A 20,866-nucleotide genomic window follows, 5' to 3' on the forward strand; every position below is an offset into this window, starting at 1 on the left:
TCCATTCCAATGATCTATGGATGAACGAATAATAGCGAATATAAGAGTTATAAATACATTTGACTTTTCTGACCTCTCACATATTATAACTTCTGATACATCCATGCACTCTGGTTCACTCTAGCATGTTTTCAGCTATCTATGGCAGTGAGATGCGTCTAAAAAAGGTCAGGCAATGAAAATAGTGTGAAGCCATCTACAAGTATATTATTGTTACTGTTGCATTTAAAATCTATTGAAGATTAGACTATGCTTACTATGGACCAATGTGATTTCTTCTTTTTTTTTTTTTTTTTTTTCAGATACCATGTCAACCTTTGGGGTATATACATGTTTAATGTGTACATGGCTTTTGTTTTGTAAGAAAACAGGAAGTAGAGAACAATATATGAGATCAGCTGTCTCAGAGTTTCAGTGCTTTATTGTATGATGTACACTGTGTGACTCTTATCCGTCCGATGACCGGCTGACTCATTTTATTGAACCTTAGATGCTGTAATTGGTAGTATGGGACATTTTTAAAGGACACAAAGCTGAATATTAATATCATTCCAATTAAATTGTAACTCTGTTTTTTCTTATGATGACAAATGCATCATGCAAATAGACATTACCACAGGATGTGAAAGAAAGTTTCCATCAGCACTTACACAGCAAGATTCAACTGACCAATTTAAGAGTAAATCCTCATCCAGTAGTAGACTGCAAGCCTTTGCAAATATAACTATTAAGGCATAAGCTATTTTCATACTGTATCTGCATTTGTGCACATTCTTCTTATTTTCTTTTCACTGGTGCCTGCAGAACTACTGCCACAAACCAACAGGCACTAAGTTGTGTTGTTCGATGTCTGTTGCCCTTCCCCTCCACCCCATAATAATTGTAATGTAATGAAACTGATGTAAGCATTGCACTGAGTTGTTATTTGTTAGCAAAGGTGTGGCGAAAGCAGATTCCTACAACCCTTTCACCCTTGTTTTGCACTACTGCTCCTTTGCCAGTAATTCACTGTTACTTGAACAGTCAGTCAGCTGTTAATCTGATTCTGTTCACTTCAGTTCAGCACTGCTCTTGTGTATGACAAGTGATCCGAGCTGGATAAGAAACTTATTACTGTATAATTGTTTTGTATTTTTCTGTAACCAACTTTAGAGTTCACATTATCAGAGTTTGGCTTATTTTGGACTATTTACTTCAAATTATAATTTTCATGTAAAAGTAGCATTAAATACTTTTATGTATGCACATGGGAGTATGTAACTTGCTCTTTTTGTCCAGAGAATATGATTGAAATAAAAGATTAGATCAATGATTTGTGATCATGATCAGTTCTTGTAAAAAGTAACTTTTAATGCAAATGGTTCTGACAAATGTTTTTTCTTTCTTTTTTGGGATTTTTATATGATTGTTATTCTGTGATTGATTCTCTTGAAAGTGCACATTTATAAATATAGAAAAACAAAATAGGCTGGAAAGAAAGTACAACTTGGAAAGTCACCTAAAAAATTAAATACAAAATATTTAAATTATTATTAATGGTACCAGTTAAAGTCTGTCTCAAAACAGTGTGCTACCAGTGTTATTCCAGTGTCATTGAGATACTATTATAGTTTATATTTATTCATATTCGTTTTATATTTTCCGTTTTTGTTTCATTTAACAGTTTGTTTGAATGAAAATGAGAAATGTTGCCTTGGCACCTAGCTGAATTTTTTCACGTTTATTTTTGTACCCCCCTCTATGGGTCTAATTGTGAAATTACAACTAGAAAAAATAAATGATTTAAAAAAAAAAAAAATTAACACATATATTTAAGACTAAAATCATTTCCCAAAAATAGTTTTCTACATCAGTCCTTTTACCTTTTTTTAGGGTGCTGTCATTTATAATTGACTTTGTCCTATAGGGTAAATTATTTTTGGCAAATTGTCTGAAACTTCACACACATTCAAATGAATCTTTGCTATCTGAAAAGAAGTGAAAAGTTCTTAGTGTTTCAAAAAACATTAAAAAGCTTTATTAACATTCCATTTCAACTTGTGCTTCAATATTCATTTGAAACTCGCATGTATAAATGTCAAAAACTTGACTCAAATTCAGATGCAACTTCTCTACCTGGAAAGTATGAAACCATGTCTTAGAGTGTTTCAAAAAGCATTAAAGATTCTTTAACATTGTTTCTTTCTTGGGATTCCAAATCCATGATTGTAACACAAGTGAAAATCAACAAGACTCACTTTCCACACAACTCGATTTTGACCTGTTTAGTCATTTTGGAGAAACTTTCCAAACTGGCATAGGATAATGTACCAAATGCCTGAGTTCCACAACAATCTATGACTTAAATTCTTCATCTTTGACTGCTTCTATCATCCTTGATCCTCAACGTCTTCCTGTCTTAATACACTATGACTTCAATTTCGAATACACTGCCGTCACTACCATCAGTAATTTCTGGGAAAGGTACAGCTTTTCCTCTCTGTCTTCTATAAAACTTTCTATTATCAACCTAAAACAAGCCGAGAGGCTATTATTTTATTTATTTTTTTTTGGTCTTTTGAGTTTTCGTTCTTACAAAATGTGCATTAAAAATGAACAAAACTTTTGAAAAAACATTTGGATTTGCAATGATATATATAGATAGATATATGAAAAAAAACTAATGGAATTTATATGCATTTTCTAGTTTAAAATGAACTCACTATGGTGCCTTGACAGCATATGACCTTACATATGCTAATATCTCTACTTTCTTTTTGCCAAAAAAACAAAGTCAAGCACATAGACCTAGATTTTAATTGTATTGACTGAAGAGTATGTTATACAGAATATTACTCAAATGTATTTTTTATTTTTTGTTTACTATTATTGTATTTTAAAAAGCTATTTTCTTCGCGTCATTTATAAACGATGCCCCATAGAGGGTTAAGTAACGAAAATGTTTTTTAATGGCTTTAGTTAACTATAATAACTCTGGTGGTGCTGCCTTCTGAAAATGCTGTCTCGGTGTGCACCTCCTCAGACACAACCTGAGTGTTGAGATGCCACATCTACTGTTGTAGCTACTCGTCAGGTCGCCATATTAAACCTGACGGAATCAGCGACGGTCCGCGGCTGGGATCGCGAGGGGCCCCTCTCCAAAACAAATCCCTAAACACACCTTTATTCACCCCGGGAATCATTTATGCATCGGACTGAATAATCCAGTCTGTTCTCAGACAGGAGTCTGGGAAGGAGGTTTTGTTTTAGTGTGTTTGAGAGATGAGTAATTTGACCCAGCGGAGCTCCGGCCTGGTGCAAAGGCGCACCGAGGCTTCGCGCAGCGCTGCAGCCGCAGACAGAGAGCGCGGATCCGGCGACGAGGACTACGAGCCCCGCCGAGGAGATGAGCAGGACGACGACGACAGCGGCGATGCCAAGGAAACCAGACTGACCCTGATGGAGGAAGTACTGCTGCTGGGCTTGAAAGATCGCGAGGTTGTTGTTGTTTTGGCTTTATTTTTTTTTAGTAGTTGTCTGTTCTTATGTCTCATCATCACTCACCACGATCGCGTGCTTCATAGTTAATATGCGAGCTCTTTAAAGAAAGATGCAGCTGGAAACAATCTGGGTTTTTTAAAACTTATTTTCTTTTCTAAATTGATGACGTTTTGAGTTAAAAGCAAACAACAATATTTCTGTGATGCAATGTAGCTTTTAGCTTGCCTTGCCACTGCAGTTACAAGTTCTCTCAGACTGTCGAAACACATCGACATTGCGTAAAGAACATAGTTTAAAATACCGAGTCATGCCTTTAACTGTCTAATACTTAAATTATACACCGTTTCCTATAGTAAATGATAACCATTGTGACATTAAGATGCTATGACATTATCTTGTCATATCCACATGAAGCTCAGTATGATGGTTTCAGATACAGTGCTGCTTTAAGAAACTAAAATGTGAAGCAGTTGTTTATTATTAAGATTTATAATTGCAGGACGAATTAATATAGTTGGAAATGCCTTCATCGCCCACTGAGATTAGTGTCACTAGTCACCCACATGTTCTAGCCTACATATTCTAACAAAGCATGTAAATCCAAACTCACAACAAGAAGTGTTTTGGACAAATCCATGTTTTATTTTACTTTTTTATTTATATATTTATCTTTATGATGCAGATCTGAAACTTGAAACCTCTACTACTGAGTTGACATAAATCAAATCAACAATAAGAAAAACATCCAAAGTGGGTTGATAACCGTTGATAACCATCCATCAAATCATTTGTTTGGACTGCCAAATGTCAAGACATTTCTGCTCTAAATTAGATAATGTAGTTATGGATAAAAAGTTGTTTTAAAGCAATTACGCGGCGTTAAACATCCAATTCCTTTGGTTTTACTTGCTAATAGGCAAGTAAACAGTCTGTTCTGTTTAGTATTTAGTAAGTTGTAAGCTAGTACAACTTCTGATCATAACCATTCATTGGGAGGGAGGCCACCAACATGGAGGGATCTGTTTGAAAAGCGAAGGACATACTCATAGCCTAGAACTTTCTAATCCATTATCACACAACTCTGTAAGAATTCTTTATTTTCAGTTGACTCTTATGATTTTTTTATTTTTTTAAGTGAAGAAAGACGAGATCTAGTTTTAGAATTTGTAATCTCTTTCTCGCCATGAATATAGCCGGGGTAGCTGGCATCATGGCGTTAAACTATAAACAAACAAACAAATGTAGAACTTTCTATGTGGGTTTTATTGGTTGTTACACTCATAGATGCCACAAAGGTAGAATGCTTCATTTTAAGAGGGAAGGTCATGAATATTTTGATTATGAGTCTGACTGTTCTTAATAAAGGGAAAGAGGCAAAGCACCTAAAATTAGCCAGTTTGGTGTATTGACCGACCCTTAATTAAGGTTTATAGTAGGTAGTGAATTGTACCTAGCTCAATGTCTGGCCTTTGTAGTTAGGTTTTGGTTGAGCAAGCATTTGACAGGGCAGTGTTACTGAAGACACCTCTCTTTACAGCTCATTCATATTGAATTACTGCCTACTTTAATTTATGCTCTCAACAGCAATGGCTTTTGGGTACTATTCAAAATTAATTGTAGCTTATAGAAAAATGGCCAGTGTTTTACTCAGGCAATATGTCTTGGATCCTGCTTTGTCCACAAACCTCACACAGCAGGTTTCTGGTTGTTTTATATGTCAGATATAAGGTTTTGGAGTTTAATGGTTTGATTGATCAATGGTTACTCGAGACACTGTCAATACATTTGTAGAAAACACTGCAATCAAATTGTAAAAAAATGATCTTGGCCTCTCAAACCTGGAATCATTGTGTCATCTTTCCACAACAGAGATTTCTAACGAATTGACTTTTAGATGGATATAGTGTCTTTCCCTGTTGTCATGTTAAGATGTTTATGATCAGTTCAGCATCTTACATTGATCCTGGAAGTGTCATGCTACTGTACATTTTGTTCAGTATATTAGTTTTGCAGAAGTCTTCCTTGTGTTTTTAACAACAGTACTCTGTTTTGCCTAAGAACAACACAGAAGGTTTTTAAATCCGGAGGGAGCATTCCTGTCGCTTGTTCACAAAGCTTTCCTTTCGGTTTTAGATTACTGCCATTTTCAGACATTGAATATCATGTCGAGGCCTCACTAAGATTTGCTTATCTATATGGAAAGTTGCAGAAAGGATAAATGGATTAACATAGCATGTTCCAACTTCCAGGTCTACAGTTTGCTCTTGCTTATGGTTGGCAGTTGGCAACAAATGTAGAAGTTGAAACATTGTCCCAAAAAAAATCTGTAAAATTTTAATATATTCTGGCTATAGAGCTGGTAAGTCCCGCCCATCCGTAAAACCCCAAGTGGACCTCTAGGTTGAAAAATCGTCAATGCAAGTGAATGGGAGAAAATAATTATTTTCTGGTCCCGTTTGAATTGTGCCATGAATGTGAACATATGTTGTCTGTGAATTTTTTATATAATCTTTCATGTTACGAGTTTGACAGTATATTGTATGATTCTTCGGCTAGCAGTTGTGGAAAAGACATAACGAGAAAGACTACATGTCGCCTATGTGACGTCACCCCATAAAGTTGACTTACCCGTGGTTTTTGCCAACCTCAATGATTTTGTCCTCTCCCTGAAAGAAGGCGGTGAAGTGCACCAAAGACACAGCCATGTTTAGCGGGATCCGTGAGCTAGTGTCCGTGTGCGAGTGGTGGTGACGTTTCAAACGCGTCGAAAGCAGCGAAGAGTTGTAGTCCACAAAGTGCTCTCACACAAAGTCTAACCGTATCAAACTTCTACCCGCTAAATTGTAGCATTCTTTACACAAAAAATTATATAAAAAATTCACAGACAACATATGTTCACATTCATGGCACAATTCAAACGGGACCAGAAAATAATTATTTTCTCCCATTCACTTGCATTGACGATTTTTCAACCTAGAGGTCCAGTGGGGTTAGCGGAAGGGGCGGGACTTACCAGCACTATTGGTTATGTTGCTTGATTCTAGGAGAATCTCACAGAACTTGTCTGAAACATGTCTGGGTCATATTTCATCCCAAAGTAAATTTGAACCTTTGAGATTTTTTAGTATCATGCACATTACTATTATTATATTACACTAATGAATTTTAGTAATGTGAATTTGGGGGAATGTGTTTGACATGAAAAAGAAAACCTTAAAGGCAGCCAATGTTTTTCATAAACATTTTGTTACCAAAGAAACCGCTGATTTTCCATAAGCACCACCTAGTGTCAGAGAGTGAATTTACATTTTCATTCAGTCCGTATGCTGTTTTTGTTTTGTGCAGATGTCTAATGTAACATTATTTCACAAATCTAAAGTCAGACCATTCTGTTTTTGCTTGAAATTATGCAATCTAATTCAAATCAAAAACAACTGCTCATGCTACGTCTGTAGCATCTTTGTTTCGATCGTGATTAAAATGCAGTTTCAAATGGCTACTGATATTTAAGGCCAGTTTACCTGTTATAAAGCAAATAAACAACAAATAAATTTGCTGCTTTATCAACCAGTAAATCATGATCGGTGTATCACTAATTAAGAGATGGCAACCCGTGACCTTCTACTCAGAGCTGTTTACATCCTCGGAATTATGTGTTTCTATGCCAACACTATCATTGACGAAATGAATCTGCAGCAGTCGGGTGGTACAGGTTGTTTACGTTCATTGTTGTAATGTTATGTTATTTGACACATGAGGTCATTTAACGCTGTCTCTTGTGACGCTTTGCAGACTCTGCTCTGGTTTTGCGCTTTCATGTGTTTTAAAAGAGGCATGGCTTTGGAGAGAGCTCTCTGAAGGGAGGGCGGGATACACTTAAAACTAGCTTGCTATTGCTATACTCTCTGAAATTGCTTATCCCACCTTTAATGGTTTTAATTATTTTATTTCTGTATTTTTTTTAATGTCTCTTTGTTACTCATTACTTGTATTTACTACAGTAACAAGCAACTAAAACTAAACCAAACCTTAAACCTGTAGTATGTCCGTATTGTTTATTTTACACAGTATATCTATTTGTGTAAAAGACACATTCAAATTAAGCCATGTTTAAATACAGCTGCCTTAAGTGCCTTTGCCTACTGAGCCTTTATCATGACTGTCTGCTTGTGTCTCAGCTCAGCTCTTACTCTGGCTTTATGTTGTTGTCAGAGCACAAAGTACATCTAGTGTACTCAGGACAGAGGACTTGCGCACAGTGTCAACAAGAAAACCATGACCAACCTTTCCTGAGTTTGAGTGCTGTGTTTAAAGAAGCAATGTTGTCTAACCTGCCACAGCAAAAGCAAACCACAATGATCCAATCAATTCCCAATGGACAAAATCCTGTCCTATATATCTTTGTGTTAGTTCTAGTTTCACTCCTCGGATATACATCACAATTGGGAAGAAAAGACAGTGTATGTGCAATTCTTTACTGTCACTTCATTTATTTAATGCATCCTTGCTGAATGAAAGTATTCATTTCTTTCAGATTAAAAAAAAACTTTTGAACAGTAGAGTAGGTCTTTAAAGTATAAAGTAGTTCTTAATTTGAGCTATTTTTTAATAAACCAAGCACAGTTTCTGCTGAACTTGTTCCTCATGCACTTTTGTTGTATGAAAAAGCAGCTTTGACATTTGATGATTCTTTTTAAGTTCCACTAGAAAAAAAAAAAAAAACCGTGATGTATGTCATCACTACACACCCACATGGCTTGAATCTTAAGGTTTTTTTTTTTTTTTTTTTTTTTTCCTGAACAATTTCAGTAGGGATGCACTGAAATGAACATTCTGGGCCGAAACCGAATTTTTTTAATAATTATTAATGTCTCATTTTAAAATTAGTTTTTTAATTTTTTTTATAAGACTTTTAAATGAAATAATCAATAATGTTACTGAATCTGAAAAAAAAAAAAAAAATTAATTAAAAAATCACTTTTATTTAAAGTAACACAAAAAATGGACAGAAAATAGGCCCATATTAAAATAATATTAAATATCAATATATTAAAATCAATATACAGTAGCCAACATTTGAAATGGATCAAAACCTTTCATCAAAGTTATGCATGAACTTTGAACAATACCTGTTCTTGTGTTAGGACAACTTTGATGAACTTTTTTGATCCACTTCAAATGTTGACTACTATATTATTCTTTACTCAGTTATATGCAACAGAATCAGATTTAACAGATTTCTTTTTTGACAATTATCAAAATAAAGTATAGTCTTAGAAAGATTATTATCAGAGCATTTGAGCAGAGCAGGGAGTGGATCAGTGAACCATGTTACACCACAGGAGGGCTATTGCAAACAGATAAATTTCATGTCGGCACGTTATTTGAGTGGACTTTGCTTTTGCGGTGATCGTGATTGCATAAGTGGAGCGCTTGGAAAGCACGGACGCAGACTACTTGTATTTATACTACTGAAAGTGTATGCTGGGCTCCGCTCGGCAGACGTGTTCCATGCGCTGTAGATCGGCGTGCACACTTAAACACACGCAATTTCCCTCCACGAATTATTGCACATCTGGCTGCCTTTATATTGTTTTAACGTCGGATTGTGGGTAGCGACGGACTTCTTTATACACCCTCTTCAAATTCGACGTCCATGCTGTTTTTCCAGCGCATGTGCAGTTGGTGCTTTTGTAGCCTAGTGAAGTACGTGCGTCACAAAAAATGGGAGGCACGCGGATGTCCCCAAAGAGCCTCTTGCGTACACCCTCAGATGATGATTTTTTACGTCACGGGGACCCTAGCGGATCCTTCCGCACGCAGAAAGTATAACACTGGCTTAAAGGCCCATTGAAGTGCCGTGGAACTTGCAGCTTTGTATGAGGCGTTGACGTCATTTCCACTGAAACAGGAAGCTAAGGCGGGACATATTGAATGGCTCCTCCCCCTTTTCAAATAGCCAATAGCATTTAGTTTACCTCACAGACTGCAAGTCGTACTTGACAGCATCATGGAAGCGAATCCGTAAATGCAAATTTTGTCATTGTTTTGGTTTTATTCATAACCTCAAGGCTAACATATTCATACTAAAAGCTAACAAACTTAAATTTTGATTTCAGGGGGCCTTTAAGAGCGTGCACACTGAGCGCAACATTGAGCAGAGTGTACATTGAGCAGAGTGCGCAGCGCACATACAGAACGTAGAGAGCAGAGCACATCCACACACACAGAGCGGAACACTGAGCAGTTGCTTCGAAGCTGTGCATCTTTGGTTGAACGAGAGTGCAACCTTATCGCTGAACACAGAGAGGAGGGGCAGGGCACCATATTTTTGGCTTATATTTTCTGCCTTTTTTTCTCTTTCGGCCAAAAAAACAAAAATTACATTTTTGACTGATAATTTTCGGCAGCCGAAATTTCGGTGCATCCTTAGTTTTCAGTTTAAAGCAAATTATTTGTGGAAACTGACATTTCAACAAAAGTTAGATGTGATTTCTGTTTTTAGAACTTTTCAAACTTACAACATATAATGTTGTAAGTAACGTAATTTATTACGTTATTATTCCTGTTGATCATGTATTCAAAATGATTGACTTGATTATTTACTCATTGTGCATCACTATGGGGTTTTGCATGTGCTGAGCAAACTTGCCTGTGTTGCCAGTGCCTTAAAAGAGGCCTGTTGTTTCCCGGTTGTGGCCTCTGGGATAGGGAGGCTGGACCTTCACAAAGCAGGCCTTGTTAGTGCTGGAAGGATCCATCGCTCACTTCATCCACTGCTGAACATGACACTGCAGCAGATGGAGCTGCAAAAATGAAAACTAACATCATAACTATCCCTCAGTGTTGGGGGGAAAATTCCCCATTTTATTTCATAAATTTAGTTCAAGTATTGACATTTGAATTTCATTGCCCACACCGCACAGGTTTTGAACTGGCATGACAACAGGAGAAATTTACTGAATTGCAATTCAAAGAAATGCAATAGTTACACAAATGTATTACTCCAACAAGTTGTGTGATCATTACTAATTTGACCTTTTTTTCTGGTATGTAGTATACATTTTCATTTCAGCTGATTAGACAAAGTGAGAATAACAGGCATTGTTTTTACCTCTTCCGTTTTACCACACAGCACCACAAAATCTTCACTATGTTTTCAGATAACTCTAAGGAGCTGTTTACACAACACCATTTTTAACTAAAAAAATAAAACTGTTTTGGCCATTCATTTACACGTCAACGACGTTTTGGGAGCATGAAATGCAAACTTTTGAAAACGGGTTTCACAGTGCAAGTTTTTGAAAATGATACCGTTATTTTCTCAGTGTAAACTACAAAAACGTGAATTTATGAAAACGGTGACGTCTTGCATATGCGTATTACGTGTTCAGTCTATAGGCATGTAGGTTTTCTTTACAAAGTAACATCGCCAACTACAGGACTTGGCAGCATAACACAGTGTTTTTAGTCGTATTCGCTGATCTGTGTGAACAAGGATCGTTTTGACAACGTTGTCACCCTAAAAATAAATGGTGACAAAAATTGGGGATATTTTGGGAGATTTTTTGAGACATTTTAATTTTTAAGTATAATTACATACAAATTTCTGTAGGTGACTTTTCAGACTTTGAATATTATAATATACAACTTTATCAATCTTCCCCATATTTTGTCTGATAACATGTTTATGGGAATACATGTTTAGACTGCAATTCTTTGTTAAATTCATATTTGAATTACAGTTCTTTTTTCACAAATTACAATAAAGCTATTTTTAGGATTTGTCTTGTTTGTGCAGGCATAAATTAGATCCTTGTGTGATGATGGGTCTTCACACAAAACAACTGGAGTCCATATTAGCAGTGTTTATCATTTTGAGTCATCTGTAAACTGTTTAGAAAAATTTTCTTTGTTCACAAACCATTTGGATGGAAGTTGTACAGCTGCACTGAAGCTCTGAACCTTGATGGGGCATTTGTACTGACTTTCTTGGTTTTGTTTATGTGCAAGGGCTACACCTCCTTCTGGAATGACTGCATTTCATCAGGCCTGCGGGGCTGCATGCTCATTGAGCTGGCCTTACGAGGGAGACTGCAGCTGGAGGCCTGTGGCATGAGGAGGAAAAGCCTGCTCACACGGAAGGTAAGACACGCTGTTCAGCACGCTGGAAATGATCATACGATAGGGAGAGGCTTCCTGTTTTGGATGCTTCCTTCAGCTGTGTTCACTTGCTACACACATTTAAAGGGTTAGTTCAGCCCAAAACAAAAACGCTGTCATCTTTTACTCACCCTCATGTTGTTCCAAACTTGTGTGACTTTTTACAAGAAGATATTTTGAAGAATGTCGGGACTTTCATTGGTTGGACTAAAAAGAAAATACAGAGCCATGTTTTTAAAAATATCCTCCCAGAATGTCATTTAAACATTTCAGATGTATTAGGCTATACTGATGGTACAGGTTCAGTTGCACAGGTTTCTACAAACACAGCTGGACTGAACAAATTCAGATGATATATTCTTTATGTGCTTGTAGAATTCAGCACTCTGGTGTCATTACATTTCCAGTTGTGTTGGACACTTTCTACCACAAGAGGGAACACTTTGATATTAATTGTGTGTCAGGAGGTCACTTTTTGGGGTTGGTGTTGGCTGTTGGAAGTGAGAACTTTTATTATTAAACTGGGCTCAGATGTATCCCTGGAAAATGCATTAGATTTAATACATGAATTAAAACTCTTTGGTCTTCAGTTGAAGTAGTTCATCTCCTTCATATGATTTTACCCTCATGATTTCTCTGCCTTGATGTCAGTGGTGCTTTTGTGCAGTATAATGTTTTAATGTGTTCAGTGACGTTTCTCTTCTCCTTTTTCTTAGATTATATGTAAGTCTGATGCTCCAACTGGGGACGTGCTGTTGGACGAGGCTCTAAAACACATAAAAGACACTCAACCGCCCGAAACCGTGCAGAGCTGGATAGAGTTGCTCAGTGGTGAGTATCATTTGAGATCTGAATTTTTTCCCCTAATTACTTCAGCAATACCATACCTTGGCTTTAGAGAACAGCATAAATATTACTATGTAAACACTTACACTCTAAAAACTTAAACTCTTATTTAATTATTATTTAATGGTTATTTTTTTATTATATTGTACTGCTGTCCAAAAGTATGTTTATTAATGTTTTTGAAAGAAGTCTCTAAAGCTCACTATGGCTGCATTTGTTTGATAAAAAATACAGTAAATACTGTAATATTGTGAACTACCATTACAATTTAAAATAACTATTTGCTATTTAAATATATTTTAAAAATGCAATTTATTCCTGTGATGGCAAAGCTGAATTTTCAGCAACCATTATTAGAGTTAGCAATGTCACATGATCCTTCAGAAATCATTCTAATATACTGATCTGGTGCTCGAGAAACATTTCTTATTATTATCAATGTTGATGAATAGAAAGTTCAAAAGAAAAGCATTTATTTAAAATAGAAACCTTTTGTAACATTATAAAAGTCTTTACTGTCACCTTGGATTAATTTAATGCATGCTTTCTGTATAAAAGTATTACAAATCTTTTGAACAATAGTGTAATTACATTACATGAAATTGGGTAACACTTTATTTTACAGTGTCCTTGTTACATAGGTTACATGTACTTACCATAGTAATAACAGTAAATTATGCATAATTACATGCAACTAACCCTCAACCAAATCCTAATCCTACCCTAACCCTATAGTAAGTACATGTAGTTGCTAAATATTACTCAGTACTTAAATATATAATTACACTGTAACAATGACACTTTAAAATAAAGTGTAACCAAATTGTATTAAATTGAACAATTTTAACCATTGCTACCTGCTAAATATACTTTGCCTGGTGCGCATAAAACATCTGGATCCAGACTCACTTTGGTCCAATGATTGAGAGAGATTTCTGGGACCTACTGTGGCTATGAGCTCAGTTGGAAATGTGTCAGTATGGAGAGCCGAAGGGCCGAAGGGTCAAAGGGTGAGATCAAAGCGCCTGAGAGAAGGAGCTGCCATCCTCGTTTTGATAGTGTATAAAAATGTGCCATAAATTACTGCAGGCTGATGACTAGCAAATGCTTGAGCACAGCCTGCTTTGATCCTGTGCTGTCTGTGCTTCTCTGCTTCAGCACAGGAGCTGACCAACTGAGCTGGTGGTACTCGCTCAAGGGACTCTAGCATGACTTCTGCATTCAAAATTCCTGTCTGAAACTTGTGAAAGACTCAAAACGGCAGAAATCTAGTAAATCTATTAATAATGTAATGAGCCTGTAGGAGCAGCTGTCAATAAATGGGATTATACTGAAAAAAGTGTTTACCCGAAACTAGAATAGGGATGCACAATATAGCAGTGATTTAAAAAAAAAAAAAAAAATTTAGTGGTAGTAGTTTTTTATATAGGTATAGGGACGTCCCGCGTGACGTCACGCCACTTGGAGCAGCCATCTTGACGGAATAGAAAATGCTAAACCGCCGGTGATACTACAACTCGTCGCGAAATATTCCTATCATGCCCGAGCGATGCTGTGCAGTTGGATGCGATCGGATACGTGATCATACAAAAGGAATATCTTTCAGGACACAGGACCTTATTACAGAACGTAGGGCCTAATTATATGAACGCTTTACCACCGCATTAGCACCAAAAACATTTTTATTTTTTTATTTTAGAGAATAATTGCACAACCTATTCGATATTCTATAGTAATTCTATAATTAAATAAACTAATCGAATATTCAAAAATCGTGACTCATCTCTGCATGTAATCTCATGTTTTTTCCATAGACTGTAAAAAATATGGACAAAGCGTCTGTGACGTCACCCATAGACTTTCTGAAGAACGGTTTTGAAGCCGTTTATGGCATAGACAGTATAAGAAGTGGACAGAGCCATCTCATTGGAACTCAATTGAGACAAGTGAAGCCCGTTTTTAGCTATTTTTTTAGCACTTCCGTTCCTGACGCGCAGACTCAAACTAAGCTTGATGACGTGAGCAACCTGTCTGACAGATGTAAATCTTCTAGTAGCTGTGCGTGCAAACTGCCAACGTTAATCTTGCAGAGACGGCGAGCTTGAGCAAAGAGTTCTTTGGCGTGAGTGAGCAGGAGTAAGTATTCTGATGAATTATTTTGACAGTATAATATATCTATGGGCTTCTCCCTTGACGTCCCCCCGATTGCCTGCGAGGCTCTCCTCCTGTCTGTACGATAATTTCTCTACTGTGCGGCAGAGAGTCGAGTGGTTATGACGCAATCGTTAGCCTATTTTTACAAAAACTGTTTCTACCGGGCCATAATGTAACAGAGAAGGTAATGGATCCCTTTATACATTGTCGTGTTTCTTTAGAAATAAATAATGGACAAATGGAGTCTTTAAACGCCTCAGATGTAAAGTTATTCGCTGTCAAAGTGACGCCAAAATGAATGGGAGTCAATGGAATGCTAACGCAAGTGAAGTTCTGCTACAAGATGGCAGCACGCGGCCGGCTTCAACTTCCGGTCGATGGATTACCCGCCTGGTTTATGGGGGGTATGGGCGGCGCCATCTTGGAAAATCTTGGGAAATCCTAACCCCGCCCACCTTCTGGCCAATCCATATATGGGTAAAGGACGCGAGTCCGGTTATTCTGCAAATGGAACAGCGCGCGTCACTCAGCTCGCTCTGCTACTCCGGTTATCTCTGTATGTATATTTTAGGCAACAATAAAACGAAATAAGTTATAAAACACCACACTGCCTCTTTTCGTTTTCATTTAAAGAAATCTTAAACAGTGGAATACACGTCTTTGTGTGGAATTTATTAAACAAACTTTTTTTTTTTTAATAGATTTAACTTTTATTATATTATTTAAGTTTCCAATATTTACTGATATTTATTTCAATGCTTTACAGGCTTTAGTGTGTTGCCTTTTTTTCTTAGTTTATTTTATTTAATTAGGCATAATGTAGAATTATTATATTAACCGTTTATCGGTTATTGGCCCTAATAAAATAAATAACAGCTTATTGACTAGAATTAGAATTATGGTGCAACCCTTCATTTATAATAATAATTATAAGTAAATTATAGACTTATGTCTAACAGCTGTGCCAATAAACGGAATAGAAAATAGCATTTTTAAAGGTCCCATTGCATGAAAATGTCACTTTATGAGGTTTTTTAACCTTAATATGAGTTTCCCCAGCCTGCCTATGGTCCCCCAGTGGCTAGACATTTTGATGGGTGTAAACCAAGCTTTGGGTATTTTTGAGAAAATGAAAGCTCAGACGGGTGAATCTAGAAATCTTCCCCTTATGTCATCATAAGGGGAAAGGTTACCTCCCCGTTCTCTTCTTTGCCCGCAAAGATAATTTGGCCCGCCCATGAGAAGATGAGCTGTGCGAGCGCGATATTGTTTTTTTCTCGAGAGACATCATGGCTTGCAAACGAGCGAAGCATGGCAGTTGCTCAGTGTTTGGATGTACAAATGAACACAAAGGTATTTTTTTAGTTCCTTCATCCGAGCCTCTGAAGAACCAGTGGGTTATGTGAATTTCTGATGTGTAATTGTTCAAGTTCAAACAGATAATCTTTCTCTCAAAGTCGTTCAATACTGTTTATGTATCAGTAAATCAAGCCAGTGACTAAACGATCAACTTCACGTCGTTTCTCTTAGTAGGATGAAAATAATCTTACTTAAACTGTGATTAATATACAGATAGCGATCAAAGAACAATCCCTTTCCAGTCGCCCAAGCTGTCAATCACACAGCGCAAGTTTATCTGGACACTTGCCAAAACTCGTTATGAAATCAATGACGCTGTAACACTGCACAACGAAGCTCTTACTGTACTTACCTCATGTTTGCATTGGTGAAATCATTAGTGAGAGTGCAGAAACTGCATTGCAATGATAAGATCTTCATTCACGCGATCAACATGCTGTCATCTGCTCAATGTTCATCACTGCAACCTTTTATGTGATGGGAATAAATCTAAATACTTAAACTTCTCACGATTCGTTAATCTCGATAGCTGTAATAGTAAAAACATATATTAGCTGTAATAGTAAAAGTTTTCGAGAGAGTTCCACATGTAATGCTAGATATTTCATATGCAAGCAGGTCAGCCAATCACAGCAGTGGACGTTTACACTGAAGTCTCACAGCAGACACGCCCCTTCAAACAGAGCGTTCAAATTTATTTTATTTGCCTTTTATTTCTAAATTATAACAACTTTTGATCTAAAAAACATACTAACATTATAAGGGCACCCCAGGAAACATTCTAAAATAATAAAATAATTCATGCAATGGGACCTTTAAGAACAGTGAAGTCCATTCATGTAACGCACTCATATCTTTCTTCTGAACTCACCTTGTGCTGCTGTTGTCAAAGGAGTGATGAAATCATCTTTATTTACATTTCTGTTTTAATACATTGCTAAAAACTCCTAATTCATAAAATAAATGTAATACATTTTGGCAGCAACTGCACAAGGTGCAAACAGGCCTGATTTGTTCCATCTCTGTCCTTCACAGTGAAATGTCTCAAATATACAAGCCTTATGGGAGCTGCACCTCTTACGCCAGACTTTTTAACGGCTGCCACAGTGCCTTTTCTGTCAGTTTTTATTATTTTCGTGATGCTTTTTGGTATTGTAAGTTGTAGCTATTGCAAAAAAAAAAAAAGGATCTCTGTCCTTGTCAAATAAAGTGAATGTTAGTTGATGTCTGGTGCTGAAAGTGCTTGTCTTTTGCAGGCGAGACATGGAACCCCCTGAAGCTTCACTATCAGCTGCGTAACGTTCGAGAGCGCCTGGCCAAGAATCTCGTAGAGAAGGGCGTCCTGACAACAGAGAAACAAAACTTTCTTTTGTTCGACATGACTACACACCCCCTTACCAATAATAATATTAAGCAGCGCCTTATTAAGAAGGTGCAGGAGGCCGTGCTGGACAAGTGGGTGAACGACCCTCATCGAATGGACAAACGCATTCTGGCCCTTATATTCCTAGCCCATTCCTCTGATGTACTAGAGAACGCGTTTGCCCCGCTTCTGGATGACCAGTACGATCTGGCCATGAAGAGAGTACGGCAGCTGCTGGACCTGGAGCCTGAGGGCGAGAGCATGAAGAACAACACCAATGAGCTGCTGTGGGCTGTGGTGGCCGCCTTCACCAAATGAAGCAATGGAAAATAAAACGGTTGGACTGGTTAAATCAGGATTGAGAAGTGGTTGACCTGGTGCATCAAAATGTAGTCTTGGTTTTCTTTCCTTGTAGATATCTCCCTTCCTCCCTACTCTCTCTCTGCAAGATCTGTCATTGGGTTTCTCTCTTTTGTTTGACCGGTGTATTTTGTCCTCCTTTAATCGTTTGTTCATTTGAATGCATTTGGGTTCTTTCTCACCATAGACTGTTGGAACATTTACATTTTGCATTGCTGCACAAAACAACCTGTTTTTCATTGTTTCCTTGCCTGGACATCCGTGATGGGTACCTAACAGATCTTACAATGTTTTGTCATCAGTTTCATACATTTAATTGGAATTGATTCATTGTGACATAAGCTGTGTACGCCAAAGCAGTATCTGCGTATGGTAAGACACAACAGATACTTAAGAAAATAAAGTACACTACCGTGTATCACATTTTTAATTTCAATTAGTTGTCAAAATTTGTTTTCATACTAATAATGGGGCCTGAAAAGAAACCAAAAAGGTAATCAAGGACTAAATCCTGATGTGGTAACATTTTAGTGGTTTGTGGCAAGTGTGCTAGCGCTAGCAGCTTCACATTCACACTACTGAAACAAACAAAACACACTACTGAAACAAAACAAAAAAAAACAGTGTTTTTAGAGAGGAGTGACGAAGTTTAGGCTGTTAGAGGACCTGTCAAGTATATTTCCTGGGTGGATTATCAGCTATCTTTTATGAGAGCTCTACCATTGCTATTCCTTCCGTTTGGTCCATAAACACCTCACAAATGCTTCAAACTCTACCTCTTCACACATTTATTGTTGTGACTCCTCATTAGCTTTCTCTTGTGTTACTTATGAATTTCAAATACTTTTATGTGCCTGAGATTGGTTATAGGATGCTTAGCTCTCAAGGTGCAGGATGTACTGTAGCTCTTTGTGACGTGGCATTAATGGAGCTAGATTCAGAAAGCGTTTGTTACTCGGTTGCTCAGTAGTCTTCATACCTTTTGTATATGCCTACCAGAAACTAATTTGAGGACCACAAGAGTTTAATAAAGGAATCTGTGTCCTCCCTGCAAATAAAAAACATCTGTATGGCATACAGCTTAATTTTCTTTTAATATTTTTCTATTGCTTTATGTAGAGGTAAGGGCAAGTCCTCAAGGTTTTAAGAGATGTTTTATGGAAATGGTTTTGAATGTCAAAAGATTTAATTCATGTACTCACACTTCTAAACAAACAGGATTTAAAAAAAAAATTATATATATATATATAGACTTTATAATGTGACTTTTTTATGTAAGAGCAGATTCCACCATTTTCTCAAGTCAGTATATTTTTGATAGTATTTTATTATCATTTGCTGATTGACATTGCATTCTGTCACAATCTGTATGTAGTTTCTTCTGTAATCATGCTGCTTACCACATGAGCAAACTCTGTATCAAACCTGTTAATTTTGCCTGGCATGTAAAAGCTTACACAAGCATGTCTTAATTTTGTTTTTACGCTATGAAAATCTTTTGAGAAAGCCTTCATTCAATCACCATATTCTAATGTTGTTGTTTTTTTGTCATTACGCTGATTTTTATTCAGTTTTATAGCAATAATTTAAATCAACATGCTTTTGTTTTGTTCTTTGTTTTCTTCACAATGATGCTAAATGCTTGCTTCACAATAGTTAATTGTATGTAGCGATGGTCTGGGAAATCCACCAATTGTTTGGAAGAGTCGACCTATGGGATTTTCACCTGTCTGAAAAGTGTCTCGGAGTAAAAGACAATTAAGATCGTGTGTAGCTTTAGGACTCAATATAAAGGGACCCCAATGTATATACTTTCTTATTACAATGAAATAAACTATGGTCTTGAAAGTGCCTCAAACATCATCTGTTATTTATTTTGTGAAAAAGTAAGTGCTGCTTTTGATGCATCAGATTAGTTACATGCCATGGCGTTTTTGTTTTATTTCTCACATATAGGAGTAGGGTTGCAAAATTCTGGGAATTTTCAAAGATGGAAACTTTCCATGGGAATTTATGGGAATAAACTGGGAATTTTCAAAGTTGAGGGTTGGCTCTTCATAGGGAACTTAAATATAGTTGAGGAAAGTATATTTTAGCATAATCTTGACTAAAACAAAAAGATGCCATTCAAATACACTTAAATATCCATGCCATTCCTCAATCACACGCACATAGCACACTGCTTACTGCATGGCTATTGAGACCACACCCCCTACTGGCACTGTGCATGCCTCCATCACATGTACAGAAGCCCAAAGCACAAGACTATTGAAGGCACACATTTGAGCCTGTGGACTAAACAAAGTGAATTAAGTTTTGATGATATTATGGGGAAATATTTTTATTAAATGTTTAAATTGCAAATATCACATACAAATGTATTCATCTAGTACAGGGTTCACCAATCTCGGTCCTGGAGGGCCGCTGTCCTGCAGAGTTTAGCTCCAACACACCTGTTTGAAAGTTTCTATGCCTAATGAGACCTTGATTAGCTGGTTCAGGTGTGTTTAATTGGGGTTGGAGCTAAACTCTGCAGGACAGCGGCCCTCCAGGACCGAGATTGGTGAACCCTGATCTAGTAGATAGCAAGCTGATAAGTTTGATGCTAAATAAGCTAGCATAAGTTTATTTACCACATAAGTAGGGCTGGGCGATATGACGGTATCGTTACCGCAGAAGAAAATGTCAACCGTAACAGATTGTTTTATTCCGTGTATAGACCAACGCTACTTTTGCGTCATCGAAGGGCAACGCCCCTTTTTGGGGGAAGACAAACAGATTCCCCTGAGAACAGAACTCGCTCGCTCTAGACCAAGCGGCAACCTCCCCGTCTCTCTCTTGAAACCAATACGGAAGTGAGTTAAACTGCAATTCATTGACTGGCCGCTTGGCCTGGCTGCAGAAGTGAGTCAAATCTCTATCTTCCCCATGTTAAAATTTCCAACTTTACAGCAGAAAAAAACATGTTTACAGCCTGGATCTCTGTGTGGCTTTGGTCTATACAGCTAATTTTGCCCTTCATAACAACTGTGAGGGGGGTGCATTTTTTTATAACTCGTCCGTTTAGTTGATTAATATTTAAATTTAAGGGTGTGGCCACTTGAGTGACAGATGGATTGCCGTCAGTGCTAGCCGTTTGTC

The 20,866-nt window shown here is 37.1% G+C and overlaps 1 protein-coding gene across 1 annotated transcript; it reads left to right on the plus strand.

Annotated features, from left to right (window-relative positions):
- Positions 1-3,004: 3,004 nt before the first annotated feature.
- On the plus strand, positions 3,005-19,519 carry golph3a (golgi phosphoprotein 3a). Its single transcript, XM_079873202.1, has 4 exons — positions 3,005-3,477; positions 11,494-11,625; positions 12,360-12,474; positions 17,259-19,519. Exons 1-4 carry the CDS (start codon positions 3,262-3,264, stop codon positions 17,681-17,683), a joined length of 888 nt encoding a protein of 295 aa, XP_079729328.1. The 5' UTR covers positions 3,005-3,261; the 3' UTR covers positions 17,684-19,519.
- Positions 19,520-20,866: the final 1,347 nt, after the last annotated feature.

This window comes from Squalius cephalus, assembly GCF_949319135.1.
Source record: "Squalius cephalus genome assembly, chromosome: 5".
Classification (NCBI taxonomy): Eukaryota; Metazoa; Chordata; class Actinopteri; order Cypriniformes; family Leuciscidae; genus Squalius; species Squalius cephalus.

Excerpts from the sequence above, each read along its gene's own strand:
- golph3a (XM_079873202.1), top strand. The coding sequence starts at position 3,262 with ATGAGTAATTTGACCCAGCGGAGCTCCGGCCTGGTGCAAAGGCGCACC. Across the intron at positions 11,626-12,359 it reads AAAGCCTGCTCACACGGAAG|ATTATATGTAAGTCTGATGC; the intron begins GTAAGACACGCT and ends CCTTTTTCTTAG. Across the intron at positions 12,475-17,258 it reads CTGGATAGAGTTGCTCAGTG|GCGAGACATGGAACCCCCTG; the intron begins GTGAGTATCATT and ends TGTCTTTTGCAG.